At 35.1% G+C, this 24,608-nt stretch overlaps 1 protein-coding gene across 50 annotated transcripts in view; it reads left to right on the plus strand.

The window, feature by feature from the left end:
* Positions 1-24,608, plus strand: part of Liprin-beta (liprin-beta) — a 148,729-nt gene that overhangs the window by 93,439 nt on the left and 30,682 nt on the right. For 6 of the 50 annotated variants that reach the window (XM_067094218.1, XM_067094217.1, XM_067094213.1 and 3 more), the window contains 6 exons: positions 3,127-3,564; positions 7,624-8,429; positions 11,268-11,444; positions 13,446-13,604; positions 14,758-14,874; positions 19,772-19,952. In XM_067094218.1, coding sequence (XP_066950319.1) covers positions 3,127-3,564; positions 7,624-8,429; positions 11,268-11,444; positions 13,446-13,604; positions 14,758-14,874; positions 19,772-19,952 — 1,878 coding nt within the window. Of the gene's footprint in view, positions 1-3,126; positions 3,565-7,623; positions 8,538-11,267; positions 11,445-13,445; positions 13,605-14,757; positions 14,875-17,798; positions 17,973-18,360; positions 18,400-19,771; positions 19,953-24,608 lie in introns of all 50 variants that reach the window. The other 44 variants (XM_067094219.1, XM_067094222.1, XM_067094221.1 and 41 more) reach the window with 20 other exon arrangements.

Genomic DNA, 24,608 nt, shown 5'->3' on the forward strand with positions numbered 1-24,608 from the left:
TCTTCTTCTTCTTCTTCTTCTTCTTCTTCTTCTTCTTCTTCTTCGGCCTTTTCAGCTTTCGCTAATGTGTGGATCGTAACAGGAAGTGGGTCGAGAGAAAGCAGCACTACGATCAATGACAGATTCGTACTTGGAAGTGCTGGATCGTGGACGAACCCCATGTTTGGAAAACTTCCGTAAAATAGACAGTCGTAGATTATAATTGTCTATGTATATATGTACGTATATGTATATATATATATATATATATATATATATATATATATATATATATATATATATATATATATACAGTATATACATATATAAATATATGTATGTATATATGTGTATGTATGTATGTATTATGGGTTGACACGACCTTGTCTAATTTAATGGAATTCATTCGATGTAAAGTATCCATTAAAAGTGATATCTGTGCGTGAGTTCATATAGCTGTACTTGCTCATCTCAGCCCATGAATGAAGCTTTCAATAGAAACACCCCCCCAAAAAAAAAAAAAAAAAAAATTCCGTCCACAGGAAATTAAGGCTATCCATATGAAGAAAATGAAGGTGAAGATTCCCTTGACTGCTTCCCATTTCCTCCAGATGCGAGAATCGTCAATTGTGAAATTAAGGGAGAATTAGGGGAAAATAAAGAAGGGTGACCCTTATAAATCACACGCTGAATTTTCCTGTTATCAACAGTGTTCAGACTGTTCGACCCTGGCTGGCTTTCCCAATAGGACAACTTTAACCAATAGACTTGTTCAATGCCCCTAACTCAGGACCACTCCCCCCCACCTCCCCTGCTTTCCTCCGCCCTCCACCTAGAAGAGGAAACTCTCTCTCTCTCTCTCTCTCTCTCTCTCTCTCTCTCTCTCTCTCTCTCTCTCTCGAATTATTTGTTGAGTTATTAGGGGCATATGTATATTTTCCATTTTCTTCTTTTGTTAAATGTTAACTATGTACCATCCCCCCCCCTCTCTCTCTCTCTTCAAAGATTTACGTTACACAAATAACAGCACTGTTAATATTTATATTAATAAAGGCAAAATGCTTTATGGTATTTCCACTGAGAGAGAGAGAGAGAGAGGTGGAGGGCTTTTGTCAACTGAGACATTATAACAAAAAGCAGAGGCAGAACTAAGTGCCCTCGACATTTTTAGTAATGGGAGTAAAAGCAGGGTTATATATTTGAAAAAACACTTCAGGTCTCTTGTCGTGGAGATTGAATCATAGTATCTGTGATAAAACCACTATATGTTTTCGGTTTAACATAAGTTTCCATTGGAAATAAGAAGAATTTTATTTGTGCACGGAAAACCTTTCAGGTTGACGAAAGACCACTTTTTTTGTGGCCTAATATAAGTTTGATTTTTGATAGCATCCAGTATGCAAACCAAGTGCAACTGTTTTCAAAATCAATCTGGCCGATTTTGTTATTCTCTTTTTCCCTTTTCCCTCTCACTCATCCAGGCAACTGGCGCTGTTCTATCTTTCTGAGCTAAAGTTAAAGGTTTATCTATAAAAATAAAGATTCCATGTATGTGGAGCCGTCAGGATTTCGATAAGAAGAGGGTTTATTTAACCCTGGAGCCGGGAATGGAATCTAGCTAAATCCATTTATCCTTGAATTAGGTTTGAGAATATTTTTCCTAAATATTCTTTTGATTTTATGAATTAATCTTTCCTTGGCGTTTGTTAGCATTGAGACTCGAATTGACTAAAATACCTCTTATGAGTATCCATTTGTGAAAGAAGGTACATAGAGAGAGAGAGGAGAGAGAAATTCAACTGGTCACTTTTACCAGATGTACATAATATGCATTTTTAATAGCCAGGAATTCGAGAAGTTAAGAAGCCACTGCAACATTTAAATATATGTAAATATATGCAAATACTCGTGCATTTTTAAATTATGCAAGAGAAATAGAAACTAACGCTGAAATTAATAGGTTTTTACATGATAGAGCGAAATACCTTCAGATCCGGCTAGTAGTGAAATCGGGCTCAGAGATCCCGTAGACTTAAACAGCCTGTTGGTTCGATTTTTTATTTTTTATTGTCGTCCAGCTGTTGTAAAAAATTTAAGATGTTCTTCGTGTCTTTCGTTCTGTACGTAATTGAATAATAGGAAGTACCTTTCCCCAGTGAAGTGAAGAAGCAGAATGGGTTGTGAGGTATTTCAGTTCTTCAAGCAAATTAGTATTATCAATATTATTATTATTATCATTATTAGAATTAATCCCTACACAATCACGTGTGTAAATGAAATTAATTTCTACCTCGCATGTGGATCGAACCTTGGACTCCCAGTTGAGAGTGCTGATTTTGATCCCGATGTGAAGGAGAAACTTATTATTATTATTTTAATTTATATATATACTGTATGTATGTGTATATATATATATATATATATATATATATATATATATATATATATATATATATATATATATATATATATATATATATATATAATTTTTTTTGTCTATCACAGTCATCATATTTGACTCGGTTTTTATAGTGTGGGGTTCCAGGTTGCATCCTGCCTCCTTAGGATTCCATCACTTTTCTCACTACGTGCGCTGTTTCTGGTAGCACACTTGTGTATGAGTTCTGGAGCTACTTCGGCATCTAGTTTTTCCAGATTCCTTTATTATTATTATTATTATTATTATATTATTATTATTATTATTATTATTATTATTATTATTATTATTATATTTTTTTTTTGCTTCAGAAACAGTATAGATTGACAATCACGGTATCCCAATAATCAGTGAGTTAGGAGAGGCAAAATCGGATGCAGGAAAACAACAAAAACTAAATTTAAGTCCATGAGTAAAATCATCTTTTGCCAAAATGTGATTCGGAAGCATTAGCATCTATGCAATACAATGAGGTGGAAGATTGATAACTTTGGATAATGTGGATGCCTGACTTACGTGTGAGGAGGAGGAGGATTGTATGAACATTGTGGCTGCTGCTCTCAAGTTTATTAGTCATCATTAATTCGGTTATGATTCCAGTGACAAAAAAAATAAAAACTAACAACAGGTTGTGATTGAATTTAGTCCTTTATTAGTCCATTCTTGATAATCCTGTGAGCGTGGTACTATCAGTCCCTCCACATGTACAGGTGACAGAGTGTGTGGTGGGGGCACTGGCCTTCGTAGCCCCGCCCACCAGTCCTTGACAACCACGCCCACGCCTCTCATGCCCCGCCTTCAAACCACGCCCGGCCTGAGCGGCTCCGCGTCACGCCTGAGCGGGGGGAACGAGGGTGTTGGTATTGGTCTTGGTGTTGGGCATTCCTACGGAGGCTTGGCGTCCACGAGGCTCGGAGGATCCTACACGGCTCTCGTGTCCTCGGCCGCTTCCTCGGGGTACGGCTCTTGCGCCGGAGGAGGAGGAATAGGAGTAGGAGGAGTAGGAGTAGGAGGAGGAGGAGTAGGAGCCGCTGTGGTGTCGTCGACGCGCCACGAGGATTCTGAGGACCTCTCCGACGTGTCTTCGGGAGCCACGTCCGAGGACTCGGCTAGACGGAGACGACGTCGCTCAGCTCAACCCATGAAAGGTGATGGTGTTCGCTCGTAAACCCCCCCCCCCATTCCCCTACCCCTACCCGTGCTCGCTTAAACCCCCCTCCCCACAATATACGAGTCCCATCCGCACGTGGCAACCCCCTCCCCCAATCTCTTTCCACTGCTTTGGATGCATCATTAGAGATTATTCGTCAGTTTTTTTTTTATTTTATCTGTAACCCCTGAAGTTAATTTTTTTTAGGTTTGACTGATTTGGTGATGCATAATTAATCAGTCTGTTTCCACTCGTTCGAGGGGGGAGAGAGAGAGAGAGAGAGAGAGAGAGAGAGAGAGAGAGAGAGAGAGAGAGAGAGAGAGAGGGAGGGAGAGAATTGTTAATCATTAGAATTATTAGATAATTTGGGATTTGTGTTATCAGGACGTTATTATAGAAAAAGAAGAATAAAGACATAAATTTAGAATTGGAAATACGTAGTCACTTTTGATTATTGTAAATTTTTCATTGGTGAAGCTTCTTTTGCAGTTTTCTCATTTTTTCTTTTCCTTATTTTCGTGGGTTTATTGATGTAATTGTTCTTTTTTCACGGCAAGATTTTCTTGTCTTTATTTTTTTTATTTTCTTGTAGTTTGTTTTCAATTTCAAACTTTATTTTGGCGTACGCAGTACATACGAAGGACAGAGCGACATTAAAACTAATACTTCATTAAATTATGAGAAAAGGTTTGACAAAAGTGTGTGTGTGTGTGTGTGTGTGTGTGTGTGTGTGTGTGTGTGTGTGTGTGTGTGTGTGTGTGTGTGTGGGAATCATCATTCGTTTTTATGATGCTTTCCTTAGCCATGTTTTTCTGCTGAGGAATCAAAAGGACTATTTTTTGTGGTTTGCTCATATAGATGAATGCAGATTTGATTTTTGTAGTATTTTGGCTTTAAAACTACTAAATAAACAATTTACTGTAATGCTCTCATCTTTTTACAAGAGAGCTCTTCAGTAAGAGAAATCTCTCTCTCTCTCTCTCTCTCTCTCTCTCTCTCTCTCTCTCTCTCTCTCTCTCTCTCTCTCTCTCTCTCTCTCTCTAGCAGTATGACTCAGGAAAGATCGTGTTCATATTTCTATATGTCCGTGGAATTCCTAATATTTGGTAGTTGCTTGTACCTTGTAGCATTTCCTTACTAGTGAATCTCTGTCTTGTGATTTAGAGCATAGCCTGTTTATATATTAATAATTTTGTTCTTGTTTCTTGTGAATTGGTGCAACAGAAATTCGTAACTTTTGCATATCATTAATTTACTGAATTTTTAATTAAGTGTCTTTAATCTTTCCTTATCCGAGTCAAATTTTAGTAAAGAAAAACAGAAAGCATTTTGGTTGTGAAATCGTGTCTCCTTCAGACAGTCCCCTTCCGGTTTTTATTATTTTATTGGTTACGAAAGAAGTTCCCTCTACGGGAAATGCTTCCCCCTTTTCTTTTCCTTAAACTATAATGAGAAAATTGTCCTCTGTGAAAGTGCTTCATCTCTTTATTCTGTAGATTTATAATAATGAGGCGCCTTGGTGTAAGTACTCGAGTATGTGGACACTTGATAAATGACCCTCCGGTATATCCCTTTGTGAGAGATGGAAGCTCACACGCTTCACTTTGTATATGTTTGTTCTTTGTTTTGTTTTCTTAGATTGGTCATTGTATGTTTGAAAGTTACCCAGAATTATTTGCCTAAAATGATTGACGTTTGTGAGTGTACTATGCAAGCGTTGCGAGTTTATGACTTACATTTGGTCCTTGAGGGCAAATTGGTTGGATATTCGGCTAAATGGGAACTGACGAGTGCTTTCAGGTTGTTTTTCTTTCATTTATTATAAAAGAAGTTTTTCCTTCTGACCAGTGGAAACCAGTAGGGTATAAGCCCATTCCACTTAAGCCCTCTCTCCGGCAGGCATTTTGATATCTGACTCTTTGACCGAATTAGAGGTGAAGTGTCCTTTGACGCTTCCTGTGACTCATAAAAACTTAATCCCTAACAGAGTAGACACTGCTTCTGTGAAGTATGGCTGTTAGTATGGCGTCTGGTACTTTTTGTGAGCTTAAATTGATTGACGGTTTACAGTAAAATATACACAAAGTGGACATCAATTTTACCAGAGAAATATTCGCTCTAAATACATACTCATCCACCTACACATATGCAAATACTATTTTACATGTGTCCTTTAATGTTATGCCTATATGTGTAAGCATGGTCATTTTAATTGGGAGATAATCTTCCAATAATAGTCATAACATATTCTCCAGGTCGATGGATGTTCACAAAACAGACATAATCCACGATGATGTGAGTTTTATATCTGTAATTCCGAGTGTGTTTTCCCCCCCTCACTCCCATTTGTATTCGTGTCCGCTTGTGTTAGCGGTGGTTCTCTGATTTCATTTGATGTCCTCGGCGTGTTGCAATAAGGAGTAAACTTGAGCCTTTTGAAGAGCAACGAGGCGGCTTGGATTTTCGTGCTTCTGAACTCCAGGGAAGAGGAGGAGGAGGAAGAGGAAGAGGAGGCTACTTGGCTCTGAAGCGTTTAATGGTTTCCCATGTTGAACCCCCACTTTTTCATGGCTTGCATATTGCCTGGATGTTTCTTCTTCTTCTTCTTCTTCTCTCTCTCTCTCTCTCTCTCTCTCTCTCTCTCTCTCTCTCTCTCTCTCTCTCTCTCTCTCTCTCTCTCTCTCAGGTTTTAGGTTTCTATAATTTATATAACTGGCAACCTCCATCCGTGGCACGTTTTGTTACTAGTGTTCCATGTGTCATTTTTTAATTCCAATCTCTCTCTCTCTCTCTCTCTCTCTCTCTCTCTCTCTCTCTCTCTCTCTCTCTCTCTCTCTCTCTCTCTCTCTCTCGGCTTGTAGATTTCTGAAATTTATATAGCCGAGAGCCTCCATCCATGCCACTTTTTGTTGCCAGTGTTCCATGTGTCATTTTTGAATTTTAATCTCTCTCTCTCTCTCTCTCTCTCTCTCTCTCTCTCTCTCTCTCTCTCTCTCTCTCTCTCTCTCTCTCTCTCTCTGAATATACGTTGTAAGTGAATTGTATGTGACTGAATATTTTTATGTTTCTTTGTACGAGTTTTGAATTATTGCGTATAGATTATTATAGTAAAGGTGGTTTTTTCATAAAAAAAATTGGAAAATTCACAGTGATTAGATTCAATAGCAATAATATCTCCTGTGGCTCCTATGTTATTTCCCCTACCCCACCTCCCTGTTTATTGCATATATTCCCCAATATTTTTTCGAATCCAAGACAGTAGATATGCGTAAACAATTGGTTTCGAATGCATGAAATTTCAAAGATAGATGGTTGACCATGAGTTGTTTTTGTTTATTATGTTATAACCGTTGAGTATTTAATACAAAATCTTAGATCGTTTGCAGTAAAAGCGAACATATTCTCTGAGAAATGCCGTTCATTTTTCGGGTGTCTTACAAGTAAGCATTAAGCATTAGGTAGCGAGTTTTTATCTGCTGACAATTAGCTACTGTTGGAATTAGATGAAAATTTTCAAAGTTATCATTCAGAGATTCCAGGACTTTGTATGGAATTTGATGTTATCCTTGTAAGTCATGACAAACATTTCAAGGGAAAATCTTGTCATTATTTTGTTTGCGCAGTGAAGTTTGCTTTGAATATTGTACAGTATTCTCAATGTGTACATATTATGGTATTATTTATTCTCTTGTGGCATAACTGAGAATTGAAGTGAATTATGCTGAGAGAAGTACACCATTCCAAAATACTTGTAAATAAAAAAAAAGGACTTTTTATCACTTTTGTTCAAGAGCAGTAGATATATCTCGTGTAAATAGTATTTTGACAGTTATACACATGCATGACGTTGATTCTAATGCACCAACTCATATTTTGTGTATTTGTTTTGAAATGTAATTACAGTACTGAGTTTGCAACCCCATACAAACACCAGTTGTATGCCTTAATCCCTTTTGTATTTTCAAGTGTGTACTGTATCTAGGAAAGAGTAAGTGAGTCAATTTGTTTGTTTATGCCAACGTTCGATGGTCAATGAGAGGTTGCCATATTCCAGCAGGGGAGGCATCTGTGTCTGGCAATGAAGACTTCGAGTGGGTTCGAGCCTCGCCTATGTTAACGGGGCTACTTGAAGGTCACGTGACTCGGCTAGCCACACCCCCAGACCACCGGGGACACTCGTTACGAACAAGTCTAGCCACGCCTCCTGAATCAGGCGAAGAAAGCACTGGGGTGTCAGCCCACCGACACCGTCAGTACACGCGTCCGCCACCTGTTCCACGCCCTCGCACTCTAGAGGCGGGAGATCTCATCCCGCATCGACCGATCCGAGATAACCTTCGAGATGGTCTCAGGGATTCCAGGGATGGTCTCCGAGACCGACTCTATTCCCCATCTAGGGACCTGACAGGTCACCGGAGATCAAGGGATTCCTCCATCGAACGCAGCGGAAGGGACTCATCGTGTGAACGAGGATCCGTTTCTAGCTTACATCAGCACAATCACCATCACCATCACCATTTGTCATCCCGCCTTTCTCAGCACACCTGTGAATGCCCCTCATGTTGGTGTGAGGAGGAAGAAGGGGGTTACGACTCGTGCGATGAACGCCACCACCACCATCGTCATAGTTATCATGAGGGACTCCATCATGCACACCTCCATCAACTGCAGTCCCACCATCACGGCCAACCTGGGACACGTGAGGCTTCCAGGGAGCGACGAAGTAGAGGACAAGGTTCTGGCGACAGCGGGAGATCATCCCCATGTTGCTGCAGGCATTGCCATCACTTAGGATCGCTCAGTTCCCTCTCCAGCCATGACTACTGCGCTAATACTCGTCTGGCGCTGCCATGCACCAGCAAGGTGGGTGGAGGAGGTGCCCTTCTCTCTGCTGCCGCCCCGCAAGGGAGCCGCCGACACCGCCGCCTTGACTCAGACTACATCACCCTTTGGAGCTGCCATTCCCCGTCGGTATGTTCCCTTAACCCCCCCCCAACTCCATTCACTTTAGCCACATGTACGCACATTTTTTCTCCGAGTCTCTGTCTCTATATCTGTATAAACTCAAAGCCCTCCATATTGAGTCGCCATTGGTAAATTTTTCCCCCAAAGATTTTTACACAGTGAAGTGTAATCGCATCATTGCCTTACACGGAACAGGATTTAAGGACAGTAGTATGTGAGGGCGGTGTGTCCGAGTAATCAGGATGAGGTGTTGGCATCCTTTAGTTTCCCAGATGGTGACTTTCCCATTGTATTCTCTTCACCTGGATCCCAGAGGCTCTCAATTAGGCCTTTTCATATCCGTAATCAATTAAAACACAGAGCCATTGGCCCTACAACCCATTCCCCATAAACTATAGTCATATCTTCAACACCAGGTTCAGAGCAACTTAAAGTTCTTTGTTTAACCTGAAAGAATATATACTGGAAACTTTTCTGATCCAAAACATATCCCCTAAGAGGGATGTTGATGCCACAGTACAGTATAATCAGTTCAGTTAGATTCACTGTTTTCCTATTCATTATATTGATGTAGTTAGCACACACATGAATGTTTTGTGCTTTCTCTATGTTTATGTTTATTGGGAGCTCTTCATGATGGCGTGTGTGTCTGTAGTGATGGCGACCATGTCAGTGGTGAGCTCCCTTGTGGGAGAGGCTGCGAGCAACAGTGCTTCATTGCTTTTCTTAACACTCAAGTTTGCTTCTCATTCTTCTTCTTCTTCCTCTGGAGGGGATGGAGAATGACTCCCATTACCTCTTTTTAGAGCTAGATACTAAAAAGGCTTTAATGAACTCCATTGCTGAATGTAAATCCACTTTTCTTGCTTGTTTCACTGGGCTTTTATTAATTGTTCAGTCTTGTTGAATACTTCAAGATTTGTTTGCAAAGTCAAATTGACCTCATGATATTTATTGGGAAGTGGTAATATGGGTTAATGTTATCTTCATTACAATGTTGTGTATCTACTTTGCAAATATAGTTCCAATGCTTTCAGTTCATTTGCCTGAATTCACTCACTTCTTTTGGCACAATATCCCAAGACTGTTTCATTAAAGCACATAGACTTAACAGAGGGTACAAGATAATTATATATATATGTGTATATATATATATATATATATATATATATATATATATATATATATATATATATATATATATATATATATATACATACATATATATATATATATATATATATATATATATATATATATATATATATATATATATATATATATATATATATATATATATATATATATATATATATATATATAATTATTTGAAATTTCCTCTGAATGAAAGGTAGATCACCTTGGAATGACAAGGATTTGTTAGCAGTTTTTCTAGACATGTATTTTGGTTGTTACAAAATCTGTTTTTGTTTGTCTAATATTTTAGATCTATAGTCTGATGTATTACTAGCATAGTGTATCATGAATTTTGACATCTGTATTGATATTTTGTTACTCTGTATGCAATTGAAATAAAGGCATAATAAACATGTGTCTCTGTTAACACTAGTTTGGTGATGTCTGAATGTGCTGGTATTGTGAAATCTTACATAATTGTTCCTTGATTATTTCTGTGCTCATATGAGGTAATCTGCACGACGTCAGTTTTGTACTCGATACGTTTTGAACACCATAAAAGTCAAATATTTCTCTGTTGTTTGTGGAAATAAATCACTCTCCTTTTAAAAATGCATGCAGTATTAAACATTCTCTCTCATTACTGTGTCCATCAAAATGTGAACAAATATGCATGATCACTTGCATGTTAATGGTACAGTACTTCAGTCAAGAATCTCTTATCGTATGTAAGATGCTAATACATACTGAGTGTACAATCACATATGTTCTCCTTACTTTTCTCTGTTGTGTACTTTCACTGATAAAGCTTTACATTCTGCTCTGTGGATAGGTAATGAGAGGGGCGGTTCTCTAAAAAAAAAAGGAATAAATTGTTTTGTAACACATGACAGTTACAATTCCAAAATAAAGTTTGAAGCTATGAATTGTCTGATTGGTGTTTTAATTCATGGATTGTTTAAAGATTTTGTATTTTACAGTATGTCTTATAACGTTTTCTAGGTTAGTCTTGTCATTTTTCCATGTTGAAGTTATCTATAAATTGGTAACAAATGCCTGTTGTTTACCTCCAAGAAAAGTAACATTTTGGTTAGTATGTTGAAGTTTTGTTTCAGTTTTCAAGTTGCACAGTACATTAGTTAGACTTAATAAAATACACTTTTGGTACTTGATTGGATTTGAACTGTTAAATTGTCCAGCCTCCCAGAAATTGGCTTATTTCCAATTAGAAAGTACTGTACTTGAATGCATTCATACATAAGCCCTAATGTAGAAGTGTTTTTTGAATTTCAGATTCATTTGTTTCTTGTCATATTTGCATCATTTCCATAACATTCAGATGTTGTCGTTTTGGATATGACTTGATATAAGAGCATGCAATGTACTATTGCATTTTGGTATACTGTATAGAATTCCCTGATCTTAGAATTCAGTGTTAAATTGTTGTGTCGTGTTGTCGCTTTAATTAGTAAAATTTTGTTTATTACTTTCTCTTTAAACTTTTTTTTTTTATTCTCCTACCCTCATCTTCATAGTGGCATCTTTCACCATCTCTAATCCATATTATTTAAATGAAAGCTAATGAGTGGGCCATTCCAGGGCAGCTCATTAGAAGATCGCGTCCACCGTTTGGAGGGTGACAAAGATTCTCTGCAGCTTCAAGTCACCGTTCTCTCAGAGCAGGTGGAGGCACAGACTGAAAAGATCCAGGACATGGAATCACTTTTAGACCAAAAGAAAGAACTACTCAGGAAGACCGAAGAGCAGCTACAGAAGGTACAGTAATTTTAGATGTGGAAAGTTTTGATCGAGATGTGTGAAATTGATCACTTTATATTCATGTATATTTTAGTAAATTAAACTTGATGTCACCATTAAAGATAAATCAAGAATAACACTGAAAGTGGAATTAGCAGTCATCTCAAATGAAATGTGCTCCAGCTTCAGAAGTATCCAAAACATACTTGAAAGGGAACTAAGTATAATTTCAGTAGATAGATCAAAAACCATCATGAAGGGAAATTGAACCTCATCACTTTTAAGGATGGACTAACCTCAGCATAAAGAAAAACTGTTATGTGAATCCTCCTGAAGTTGCTAACCAACCATCAAGTCACCACTTCCCACAATTACTTTGGAGATCAGTAATCTTCATATTGTCATGGCTTCCTCACTTTCTTTTGCTTTACTCTTAAATCGGGAACTCCTTTATCCGTCCTTTTCATATTTCATTCATGCCTGGGCCAGATAAGGGTTTTGGATTGTCTGTCCCATTCTTTAGTATTTAAAAAAAAAAGGTATCAGCGTTAAAGATGGGTGATAGGATCATTATCCTGATTTTATCATACATAAATAATGGGTGCTGATTGAAAACTTTCAAGACATATTCAGAATTTTGATTGAGCTGGATTTTATGAGTCTCGTTTCATAGCTTTTGTCTGTTGTTATTTCTCATACATAGTTTATTCATCTCCATTTCTTGTTCTTCACTGGGCTTTCTTCCCATTAGATCCATTGGAGTTGTAGCTTTTTGCTTTTCCAACTAGAGTTGCAGTTTTTCTAATGATAGTGATGATGATTACAAGTGGGTTGTACTTAATCACAAGAATTAGATTAATAATCATATTGGGAGAGGAATAAATTATTATAAGAGACTGATTCAGCATTGTTTGGAAAAGGAAGGAAATATACAGTTCTTTATTCTGGAGTAATTGAGGTGTTGTAACCCTGCTCTCTTGTACGTAGTTGGTATTACCATGATGTTTTTTAATTTTTTAGAATTGATCTTCTTGTTAGTTATCAAATCAACTTCATCACTTTTTTTTTTACAAACCTATCTTTCCTCAAAGTTCCCAGTTTCCCTTTTATATTTTTTCTTTACTTACCCCTCTTCTTTCTGTGATCAGCCATTTCCAAAATACTTTGTTCTGTCCTCTGTTCTCTCTGGTCCAGAATTGAGTTAATTTAAAGAAAACAAATTTTTATTTAATACTCGGGAATTTAGATTTTGTTACTTGTGTACTGTACACAGTTACAGTATTGTCTCTTTTTTGCATAGTTATTAAGGGATTTCAGTAATATTTTACCCTTATACTCTATTTTATTCTTAAAAAATCATCATATGAGTTATGATCCAGATTCAACAAAGTATTTGCTCTTGTGTGTCATTTCAGATGAGTAATTATGCTTGCCTACAGGTTATATTGAGAAAGTATTATTGCAAGGAGAGGGAGCTTTGCCCATTCGGACATGTGCTTTTATTGTCTTTGATTTTTGCATTAACTCCAGAATAAATCAGAATATATCTCAAAAATTTATATGGTTATGTAATAAACTTACAGTAAACCCCCGTATTCGCGGACTCATGTATTAGCGGATTTCTCTGTGGAACATATCTATCCATTATTCGCGGAAAATTCGCCCATTCGAGGTATTTTTCACTAAGAAATATTCACTGTTTACTGTATTTTCATATAATTTTCATGACTAAAGACACTTTTTGTGATAAAACTATTAAAATACTCAGGTATAAGCATTTTTAGAGTTTTTTTCTTGTTTAAACTAACAAAATAGGCAATTCTAAGTGTTTTTAGAGGGGTTTTAAGTATTTGCAGATTTTAGCTATTCGTGGGGGGTTGCGGTACACATCCCCCATGAATATGGGGGTTTTGCTGTATATGAGAATGAACTGTAGGTGTTATCATATTGCCACAGGATATATGGTTAATAATACTGTGGTGTTGGATACAGCTTTATAACCCCCTATAATTCATGCAGGAGGTCATGACAAGGAGCAGTCTAGAAACGCAGCGTCTTGAACTCTTCAGTGAAATCAGCAACTTGAAACTACGGCAGGCAGCTTTTGAACGGGAAAATGCAGAACTCCGTGATAAGATCCGACGAGTAGACCATCAAGTAGATCATGTCAAAGCTCAGGTATGTAAAAAATATTTTTGTTGAACAGAATGCCATCAAGACCAAACCAGTTTCTTTTTTTTTTTAAGATCTTTTTGATGGTTTTACCAAATTTGATCATTGTATCCTGTTTGCAGAGTACATAAAGAAATATTTCCAACGTTTGCGGTGTCTTTTGTTGTGATTTTGTGGCATACATTACTGTACAGCTTAGCTTATTTTTCCATTGTCCACAAAAGACAGGACAGTAATAAAAGTTGTGTCCAATCATTTTTGTCAACATTTTGACTAACCAATATGTTAGTATCTGTAAGTTAGTCTGTTTGTGTTTTCTTGAGTGCTACTGCATCCATGCTGTCTGCTTGTATACTGCATTTTATTCACTGAACCATGAGCGAAGCAGCAAAATATCATGTGCACAAATTCTGATTGTTGTTTTGCAGAAGTTATGCTTGAATTTTCCAACATTTAAACATAGTCTTCTTAAAACTAGATTGAAACACATAAGTGAGATTGCTCATTGCCAAATTGAAACAACTCTACATAAGTGTATACATAAGGAAGAAATTATTACAAAATAACAGGAAAGAAAAATAATGCTAAATTAGGTAAGGTTATACAGGAAGGCTGTTGACATAAGAAATGAGCTTTTTACCTACACTGAGCTCTGGTTTAAGAGTGTGAATATGTAGTCTTTCCACAAAGCCAGCAAACAATATTCCTCTGGTTTTTCTTTGGTAATGTAGTGTTTAGGAATTTTGAAGACCATAAGTTAGGCAAATGTACATGGTGAGTTTGTGATCAGGCAAGCAATTTTTATAAGTGTACTTGATAAATATAAAGTCTTGTAGAAATAGGCAAAAACTGTAAGATATTGGAATTTGCTTTAATTATATAAGACCTTTATCTGAAACTCTTGTACTGTGCTCGGCTGTGCAGATATGTACCCAGTTTAAAACCATAAAGACTTTTAAATGTTGAGTAATATGTATTAAAATCTCTCAAAAAGAATTCATTCTTGTTAAGAATAAGTTTCTTGGACTCATGGATGTAGTAGTTTGTTTGTTGTGTTAGAGCTATGGTGTTATTGTTTTTTATTTTAAAGTTTGTAGTGTTTTTTTAAGCTATGCATGTCTGTTTGTAATACCAATGTGTCTTGTTGTATGGTATTCAGTCAGTAGCAACAGGTGTTGGCCGCAGTGGTAGTGGGAGAAGCATAACCCCTGCAGCAGCTTCCACACCTGTCCATTCTATCTTATGTTCACCAGATTCACCTCAGCCTAGCCATCAGGTAGTATTTCATGTAATTGTACTGTATATAGTGTACATGTTATGATGTTATATGTTGCACCTTCAACTTGTGCATGAATCACTGTTGTAATAGGTGAACTATTTGTGTACAATACTTGTCAAAACTAAGGAACTCTTTTCATTATGGTTTTGTATAAGTAAATTACGATGGCAGCTATTCTTATCGCAAGGATTGTGTCATAATTAAAGTACAGTAACTGACTTTTCCAATCATATTACGAAATTTGATAGGTCTATTAAAATTTAATCATGCTGTGGTTTTGTCTGTTTCCAGTTATTGTGGAAATGTAGTTTTGAAGCATTTTGCTTCATTAAGTATTGTTCGCCAACCTGCTGTTCGGTGTATGTTGAAGGCATTACTTATGCTCTTGAATTTCATTCCTTACATTTGAGGTATGATGATAGCACTTAGCACTTTTAAAGAGCTACATCATTGTTATATAACAGAGTAATTACGTAGACAGAAGTAGGGGTTCCTTTTATGTTTTATTTGTCCTGTATAGGCTGTCCTCACCTAGTTGTAAAATTCCTTTAACTTCTCTTGCTCTATTTTTTAACCTTCATAATATAAAGTCCTTATTCTCCTATGAATATATAAAAATGACTCAGTTCTCTGGTTATATTACTTGTCTGTGATACACTAGAAAGGCACATTGTTTTTTTTTATTGTGCAGTACTCGCTTCACAATTTTTCCAAGTCTCAGATTTCTTGTTTTCTTGATCTACGTAGAACATTCTTTGTTTTTCTACCTACAGTATTTTCAAGGCACCCTGTAGACAATGCTAAAAGTTTTTCCAGCTTCCCTTTGGCCCCCCATTTACTTTTCATCCTCTCCTTTTAGTGTCTTCCCACTTCCCTGTGTAACTTCATTAACTTTGTCAAACTCAAATTCCACCTGCCATTTGATAGCTGTTCTGACTAGAAATGTAATTCAGTAGTCCTGTTGCATTACTTTATAATGATGATGATTATTTGTCAACATACTAAATGTTTATATTCTTTACTTAGAATGCCATAGAGGTTAGTTACTATATTACCTGTTTAAAAGAAACAAATGCAATTTATTTTTTTATATTTTCACTTACTGTATTAGCACTGGATGCTGTGTCATGTTTGAAATGCAGTCTGTACAGTAGCTGTTCATCAGGAGATTTGAATTTCAAGTAACTCCCTTATCAAATGTAATAAACCCTTGCAGTTAAATATAGAAGTTGGTACATTTCTGTAATGTTGCAGAACATCAAAAACGTAGAGTTACATACTAGCATTTTGAATAATCGGCAGTATTGTACACAAATTTTTCAGTTTATTAAGTATTTTGGCTTTGTATGTCCACTAGTTTGGAATGTGTAAGCTTATTGAGGTTTTAGCCAGCTTTAAAACAGTCATCATAATTATTTTTTGGCATTAATTCTTAAAATTTGTATTGTTTTAGAAAAATGTTCCCAGTCTAAATTAAAAGTACTCTTTGAAATTGTCATGTCCTACACACTTGCCAGAAGTTATAGTAAGTATTTCATATTTATATTTTCTGTAAGTGCCACTAATATTTTTTCCTTTTAATGAAAATTTTAAATATATATGCCCCTTCCTTGTGTCAGATTTAACTTTCAAGTATTTCCGTAAAGGGTGGCGCCATACGTCTAACATAAAATTGTAAATGATTGCAGCGCCATACTATATATATGTTTACCCCTCAAAAATTCACTTACCATAATCACACATAGTTGATGTCACTCTTGTATTAATTTTTTAAAAACTGTATAGGATTACTTGTTAGGAAAGTAGGTTCTTTATGATATACAGTACTGTATGTATGTAGAGTGACCTCATGGTATCCAAGAATATCATTAAACATTTGCTCTATTTGTGATGTGTTTAAACTTCTATTATTGCTGTTCCTAGTAAGTTACTGTAGTTAATGAATAAATATGTAGGCATATGTAGAATGAATAAATATTTTTTGCTTCCATTTTCAATATTGTTGCAAAACTATAGATATGGTTGATCCATCTTTGTAAACCTGGGCTAATTTAATACCTGTAGTATTTATTACTGAGTTGTCTACTCACTTTACTGATGTCTTCATTTTTTATAATACACTTATTGAATATTGAAGTTGTAGGTACATTCTCTTTGTTATGCTTTTCTTTTTATAGATAATAATGTTAGTAAGGAAAATCAATCTGTGACTGTATTAATTTTGTATCTTTGAGTTTATTATATGTGGCCCAGTCTTAAAATTAATGAATTTATCATAGTTTGACATCATTGTAGTATGTAGTTTCAAAATTAAATGATTTAATATGGTATGAAATCTTGTGTAGAATTTTAGTGATTTCATGTCCAAACTTAGATATGTGGGTCCCCAAACTAGTTTTGTTGGCAGTACATAAAAAATGTATTTTGTATCATGCAGGTAGGAATGCTAGTATGGTTATGCAAATTATTGTCCTGCAATTTTTCTGAGATTCTTTGAAAAGTGAGATTTGACTTAACTAACCCCCTATTTTAAGCTGTAACAGGGCACGATTCCCTCTTTCAGTGGTTTTTAAGAATATTGCATTACTCTAATTTCACGAAAAGAAAAGATTTGTCCAGTTTGTTAGATTTCAGCTTGAGAAACTGCATCTGTAAATAATGTAAATATGGAACTACTTTGTTGTTTCAGATTATTGCACAGTGCATTTGTAGTTGACACTTTAATGGAAATCAGAGATGCCAACTTATAAAAGTGAATGCTTCATAAAGCTTTATTGAAAGTCATTCTTTGAACATGTGACATATATTCAATGGAAAGCTGCTGGAATGATGCAAGCCTGCCTTTGATCTGAGATGATTCATGATCCCATTAACATGTATGATCATTGTATCTTGTATACTAATTTGAGCTTTGTGTTCAGCTTCCCACCCAGATGGCTAACTCCCCATCACCAAGTACCATCTCTACACTCTCCACAATTCCATCCTCTTCTCCCAAAATATCCCCTGCTCAGCCCATTACAGTTTCGCCCACTGCTTCTCCATTACCGGTACCGGTAACTTCGCACGATGCTCGCGAGTTCCTACCCCCAAGGGTGAGATATATTTTCATTATATTTTTTAGTGGGTTGGGCTAGTTCCAAGTGTTTGTTATATTAAATAGCAAGGTATTTAAACAGAGTTCTATTTTATTTGATGTGTCACTGTAAGCAGTACTGCATTAGGAGAGGATTTTTTCAGTATATAATTATGCTGCACCAAAAACTTCTTGTCATGTACAGTAATTCTGTATAGTTCTTTAAAGTTTCAGCAGAACTTTGAAGAAGTATGCAAAATTACTGTGAGCTTAGTAACTGAAAACATTTTAGGCAGCATTTGATATAAATATATGTTTACAATAGTTGCTTAATTCCACTAAACTTAACATATGCTACAGAATTCTTCATGGGCAACTAAATTACTGTATAACATTTTTATTGGCAGCAACCATTAATTCCCCATGGATCACCATTTACTAAAGAGGCAAGTGATTGTAGATATCTTGCTACCAGAGATTTGGTGTACAGTACTTCCAAGTCTTTGGTTTGATCCAACTTTTGATGGTATTTTCATTTGTTTAGACTTATCTTCATGTGTCCTTACACATGAAATTTATAATTTATTTTATGGTTTACTATTTTTAATTTTTCTGCTAGTGTAGAAATGTTGTTCATCTCTGTGTTATTTAATCCTTGAGATTTTTCTGATTTTTGATAATGAATTTTTACCTGTTGCTTGCTACAAATTGTTCATTTGTTATGTGCCAGCGTTTACAGAACCAAAATTAGTTTTTAAATGCAAGGCTGAATTTTTGTCAGTCATATTAGTTAGGTAAAGATTTATCCTTTAGAGTCTGTTGCTGGAATACAAAAATGTTTGCTAATACACCAAAGGCTTGTTTTAAGATATGATATTTAAGATAAATTACCCTATCTAAGAATGTGGACAGCATAAAATATTTTCAAATTTTTCAAAGATATATCCGAGTATCAATTAGTCACTTGGCTCTTGGGAGTCACAATAGGACACTGCAATAGGCTCTGCAGTGATTGTGTGTTTGAATTTTTAGGGAGCATTAATTATGGTGGTACAGCTTGCATGTGGTGATATTGTTTTCATATTTGCTTTTAAAATTTTCCTGAAGTTTTGCTGCATGTATTGTGCCTTTCAACTCAGGAAAGAGTTATGAAATTCTGAAGTACGAGTGTCATTTATTGGCTCCACATTTTTTCTCATGCTTTAGATAGTCTTACTACAGTAAATGAGCTTCTGTAATTGTACCACACAAGCATGTTTGATTTAATGTTTAAAAAACATTATGAAAAAGTTAAATACCATTTTGTACTAAAATAATCATTATACAAGTATAAGGTAGATTCCAAATCAAGTGTGAGTTTTATACAGTTTTTTTGCTCTTAATTATGATAAATACTGTTGTTGTTGTTTGATTATTTTAGTTGTAAAAAATGTCCTAAGTGGTGAATCTTCCATGCAGTGCCTCATATATGTATATTAAATAATGTTGAAAGATCTCTGCTACTGCCTAGTATGTACATAAATTAATGCAGTCTTTTGTAACTATTCTTAAAGGTCAGGTATGATTAAGTTTATATGTATCAAGATTTAACATTTTTCCTTGAAATTAGGAAAAGCATTTTATGAGTTAGGAATGGAATATTTGATAGGATTTATATTTCTGTTTAATTGAGCATGAATGTAGATATTGCAGAGTACTTTCTAGTTTGCTCAGATTTTACCTCTTTAATGAGACACAGTAGTTGGTTTTTAAATGTATATTAATTTATGATACATAGTTTGGCTTGGTGTAATAATTCTGGTTTTGAATCATTTGCAGACCCCACCTCCAAATGCAAGGCGAAAAATAGAACAGTTTGGTACGATCCCACGTCAGCGAGAGGCAGATCTAGGAGGCGCAGCAACGACTGGAAGAACAAAAGGCGTCATGTTCGGTAAAGGCCTTCATTTCTTGCCATTCCGTGTGGCGGGAAAACGGAGCACATCAGCCCCCAATTTAGGTGACGGTGGTGATAATGCATGATTGCAACCCTGCAACTCCCATTCATTTTCCCTGGGTCTTAAAATATGATGTAAAATGGTGAAAAATGAATAATAAATGGTTTGTGGTAATGTCAGTGTTTTTCAGTTTAATGATTAACAATGTTTAAGTTATTCACTGATGATTTAGTCAACAGTTTTCAGAATATATCAGGCTACTAAATTATATCCATGAGAATTGTTTTAGAACGTACACATGATAAAAACTGCAGCATTCATGTATGAATTAAAAATTTATATTTTGTTATAAAAATGTAAAGAGTGATTATTTTTGTATTTTTAGTTTTTTACAAATTTTTTTTAGACTATTTTCTATTATCAGTGCACTTTCCCTACGCTTATTCCATTTTTATTTACTCATAGCTGTATCTGCATTAAAACCACATTTAATAGCCTTCCAAAATGTTTTTAATGAAACTCATAATGCACTGGATTTTTGATAATCCTTTTTTCACAAATATTGATTTTTTATAATCTTGTCTATATCTCAAGATTTATTATTCATTTTCTCTTTACACAGCTCATCATTTTATCAAAGAGATATCTAATATCACATTTACTCAAAAATAGGAAGAAGTAAAAGCATAGAAAGTAAGAAAACAGTAAAGAATGAAAGAATGGAATAGCCTAGACATCAAAGCTGTGAATTATAACAAGTAGAAGAATATAAGGTAAACTAATGTAGTAGTGAAAAAGGAAGTAAAATATTAAATAACACAAGATTGTAATGTAGCTAATAAAAGCTATAGGAAAGCAGAGTAGGAGTAGAACAGAGAAACAAACTGTAAACAATCTTTTTAGCAATGATTGAACTCACAGATAGGCATCATCAGTGCAAACTAGATAAAACACAAAGAACTTGTTAGTAGCATAAAGCATTGTCAAGCATTACTTGAAGGGTGTATAACTTGGAAGGTTTTGCATAGTACTGCATCTAAGAAGTTGTACATAATTTGCTGTCACTAAGTAACAATTACACTTGTTAGGGTAATATATAAATGCAGTTACATTTATGTGATAGTTATGTTTTTGCTGATGCCGAAAAGATGTTGATTATCTGTTTGGTCTGTGACCATAAAGGCAGTCACTATGGTGGAACAGCAAAAGAATTATTGCAGATAATGCCACCTTTCAACAGTTTTGGGTCTGTCATTGTCCTTGGTTTTACTGGCACTTTCTCCTTTTTTAATCACCAAAGATGATAATCTGATGTGAAAATATGGTTAGTTGAAGGTGAGCTTGGCAAAGCCTTAAGCCACTACCAGGTCCTAAGTCCTGATGTTAGATGTTCTTAGTATTTTACCTTTTTTTTTTTTGCCTTGGTCTTGTATAGATACAAGTTTAGTGTTTTTTAAATAAATTGCTGACACGGTTTCTTTGAGGTTCTCCGTTGGTTTAGTACACTGTATCTGTTTTATTATTCCTTCATTATCTTGTGTTTTTTAGTATTTGATGTATTTTTCACTGATACATTATTATTAGTTTTGACTGCACTGATATGCATAAGATATGTTTTTGTAAGTGATATTAGATCATCTAAAGTCCAGCGCATGTGAATGTGCAAGTGACCCATTTAGTTGAGAAAATATTATTTTGAAACTCTATTGTTAACTGTAAATACAGTACTGAACTTTTCAAAGTAATCTTACAATTTTATATATCTAAGCATGAAATATTGTAACTGCTTTATGTATGAAATTACCAGTAATACTTTTTCATATCTGTAAATTAATATATTTCCCTTTCTCAGTATTCTTCATCTGGCAGGATTGTTCTCATTGCTCACCCTGTCAGGTTGCCATGAGTTGCTGATGTCTTAGTGTGATGTATGCTGCCCTGTGCCTATGTATTAGTAGTTATTTTTCCATTGACCTTTTCTTCAATTTTGTTTTCAAAATTTGGTTCCTTAACCCTTACAGATTTTGGCCAATTGCCAAATTTGTCCAAGCTACGCACATATATTTATGGCTTTTTAGTGGTACTGTAATTCACATTGACTAACTGTTTTAAAGTTGTGGTATTTCTATTAATTAAACATTTTGTTTTAGTGAGTCTACATAGAAAATTTGGATAAATTATGTGCGCACAATATTGCAGTGAATTTTAAATTATTGAAAGTGGTGTCAAGGTTTGGAATTGGATTAATTTAATAGTATCAGAATCTGAAAGGGTTAATAAGAAATTGCATGGAAGGATCAAATTAATCATCCTTATTGTTACATGTTAGATAACTCTGATTTAACTTTTGCCATACTTTAGTTTTTATAGATTATCACATACTTCATGCTCTGGAACTGTTATTAAGTATAGTAGAATTACTTTAATATTTTTGTGTTCATGTATGAAAGTTAAGATCAAATTTCTACCTTATTTCAGTTTTGAAAGCAAATTTTACTAAAACTAGGTATTGGAGTTATTGTAGCAATGGAAAAAATTGCTTATATAGGAAAATACCAGTGATTGTATTATTGTTATGAAAAAAAGGAAAGTTTGGAATTTTAATTTTGAAGCTGACTGATACATCTCTTTTAGTACAAGTTACACACTGAAAAAACTAACCTGTGAAACATTGCAATAGCAAAACAGAGTGTTTTGGTAGAGATTGAAAATTGTCGAGTTGATTGTTGCATTTTTGGTGGTGGTTGAGCATGCATCAGGCTTACTCTGTTCAGCTCTATATGTAGGGTAAATTAGAGAAATAGAGAGATGGTTTTTTTAATGACATATACAGGTAGTGCAATTACTTGCATTTGGTGGTACAGTGAGTTTTGACTGTAAGTGTGTGGTTGCAATTTTTATGGTACATATCATGAATAGTATATTTTTACTGGATATATTGTATGTACAGTACTGTGGTACTTTATTGCTAACTTTTGTGGATTCTATAGGTATTATTGATTTACTGTGTGTTTGCATAGGATTAGACAAAGCTAGGCTAGGATTGTTGGGTAAGCATATTTGCATTTTGTTCATGTGTTGTAGAAGTCCCCAGCCCACTTAGACTTATTGGTATAAAAAAAAAGAGAGGTTAATATATTTTGTTTTTTGAACCAATTATTTTTACAGAGATATTTTTGCGTATGTTGAAAGGTGTATAGAAAGTTCTGGTACCATATTAACTTCATTGAAGCTTTTATTATAGGTGGAATAGTCAGTAGAAATTTTTTTGTATGAGTGATAATGTTTCACATTTTTACTCTATTTTCTTTATCTTTAGAAGCCAGATGAAAAACCAAAAATTTAGAACAGCTATTTTTTTTTTTTTTTTGCATAACAGAAAACTGACTTATTTGGTGTGTACAGTGTAGGAGCTTCAACATGATACATGGACAACTTAGAACTAGGATAATTTCATATCAAGTAATGAATATAAACATTACTGGTGCTAGTACACAAAGCTGTTTATTAGGTAGATAGGGAAATTTTAACAGTGAATATGCTTCTGTAGGAAAACTTTGCCACTTGGTCTTTAAAGTTGTACATTAGCTTTACAGATAGCAAACTGGATGCTAACTTGAGTTGTATTGATTTTTATAGACATTTTTATAGACATTTTTGAACAGACACATTAGAACTTCTGCAGTCTAACCATTTTGTTCCATATTGCAGAATTTTACATAGTTTATGCAAGTGGCAAAGTTAATGTACTGTGTCCTTCATATGGAACAACTGCATAAGTCACGTCTTGACAACACATTTTAACCATGTGTAGTTTTTTATTTGCTTTTGCTTTGTTTCATTTTTTCACTGTCCCTTGTATAGTTATTAGTAAATCCAAATAACCATTCATACTGTTGCCAGTCTCTAATCTTATGACTGTAGTTTAATTAAACCATGTAGAGTGTTGTAATATTTATAGTATATGCTTGGGATCAATTTACTTCTTATATCATAAAATGGAATTTAGCTTGTGTTGTACAATATGCCAATAAAGTCATGAAATGCTTTTCAAAATATTTTGGACAACAGTGTAAAAAGTTAAAGTTGTGTTACTTGGTAAATCTTACCATGAGCTTGTGAAAATGACAATTGACTGTCTCCAAGTAGCATCATATGTTGTTTCAATGACAAATTGTTGGTGCTGAGTTTGTATCATCGTTTGTTGGTACAGCTGCAGCACATTGTTAATGCTGTACCTGCAGACTTTTGCACCACTTTAATATACTCATATTTCTGTGCATTTCTCACTCAAGTTAGAATTCTAATTCACCATGATATCAAAGTAATATGTTAGTAATTTGAGGCAGGAAAATATCTTATATGAAAAATTGATTGTTCTGGCAAGGAAAAACCTGCATTTTTTGAAATGGATATACCTTCAATTACAGCTGGTATGATCATTGAAGCTTGGCACAGTTAGTTACCTAGCAGCAGTTGGGTGAGAGATGGGAGAACACCCTTTCACATAACTGGAAACCCCACTTTTTATTTGCCCTTGTTGAGTTGAGTCGTCTCCACTAGTGCAGAGTCATGTAAATCTAACTGGGTTTTGAAGCTAACTTGCAGGTACATTTTTGTGCTGGCAGTTGTTCAATATGTCAGGGATACGGGAGCTAAAAAATATTGTACACTATCATTTTTGTGGTCATTGTGGTTCAGTCTGTCAGGGATACTTC

The sequence above is a fragment of the Macrobrachium rosenbergii genome, chromosome 50 (assembly GCF_040412425.1).
Source record: "Macrobrachium rosenbergii isolate ZJJX-2024 chromosome 50, ASM4041242v1, whole genome shotgun sequence".
Lineage (NCBI taxonomy): Eukaryota > Metazoa > Arthropoda > Malacostraca > Decapoda > Palaemonidae > Macrobrachium > Macrobrachium rosenbergii.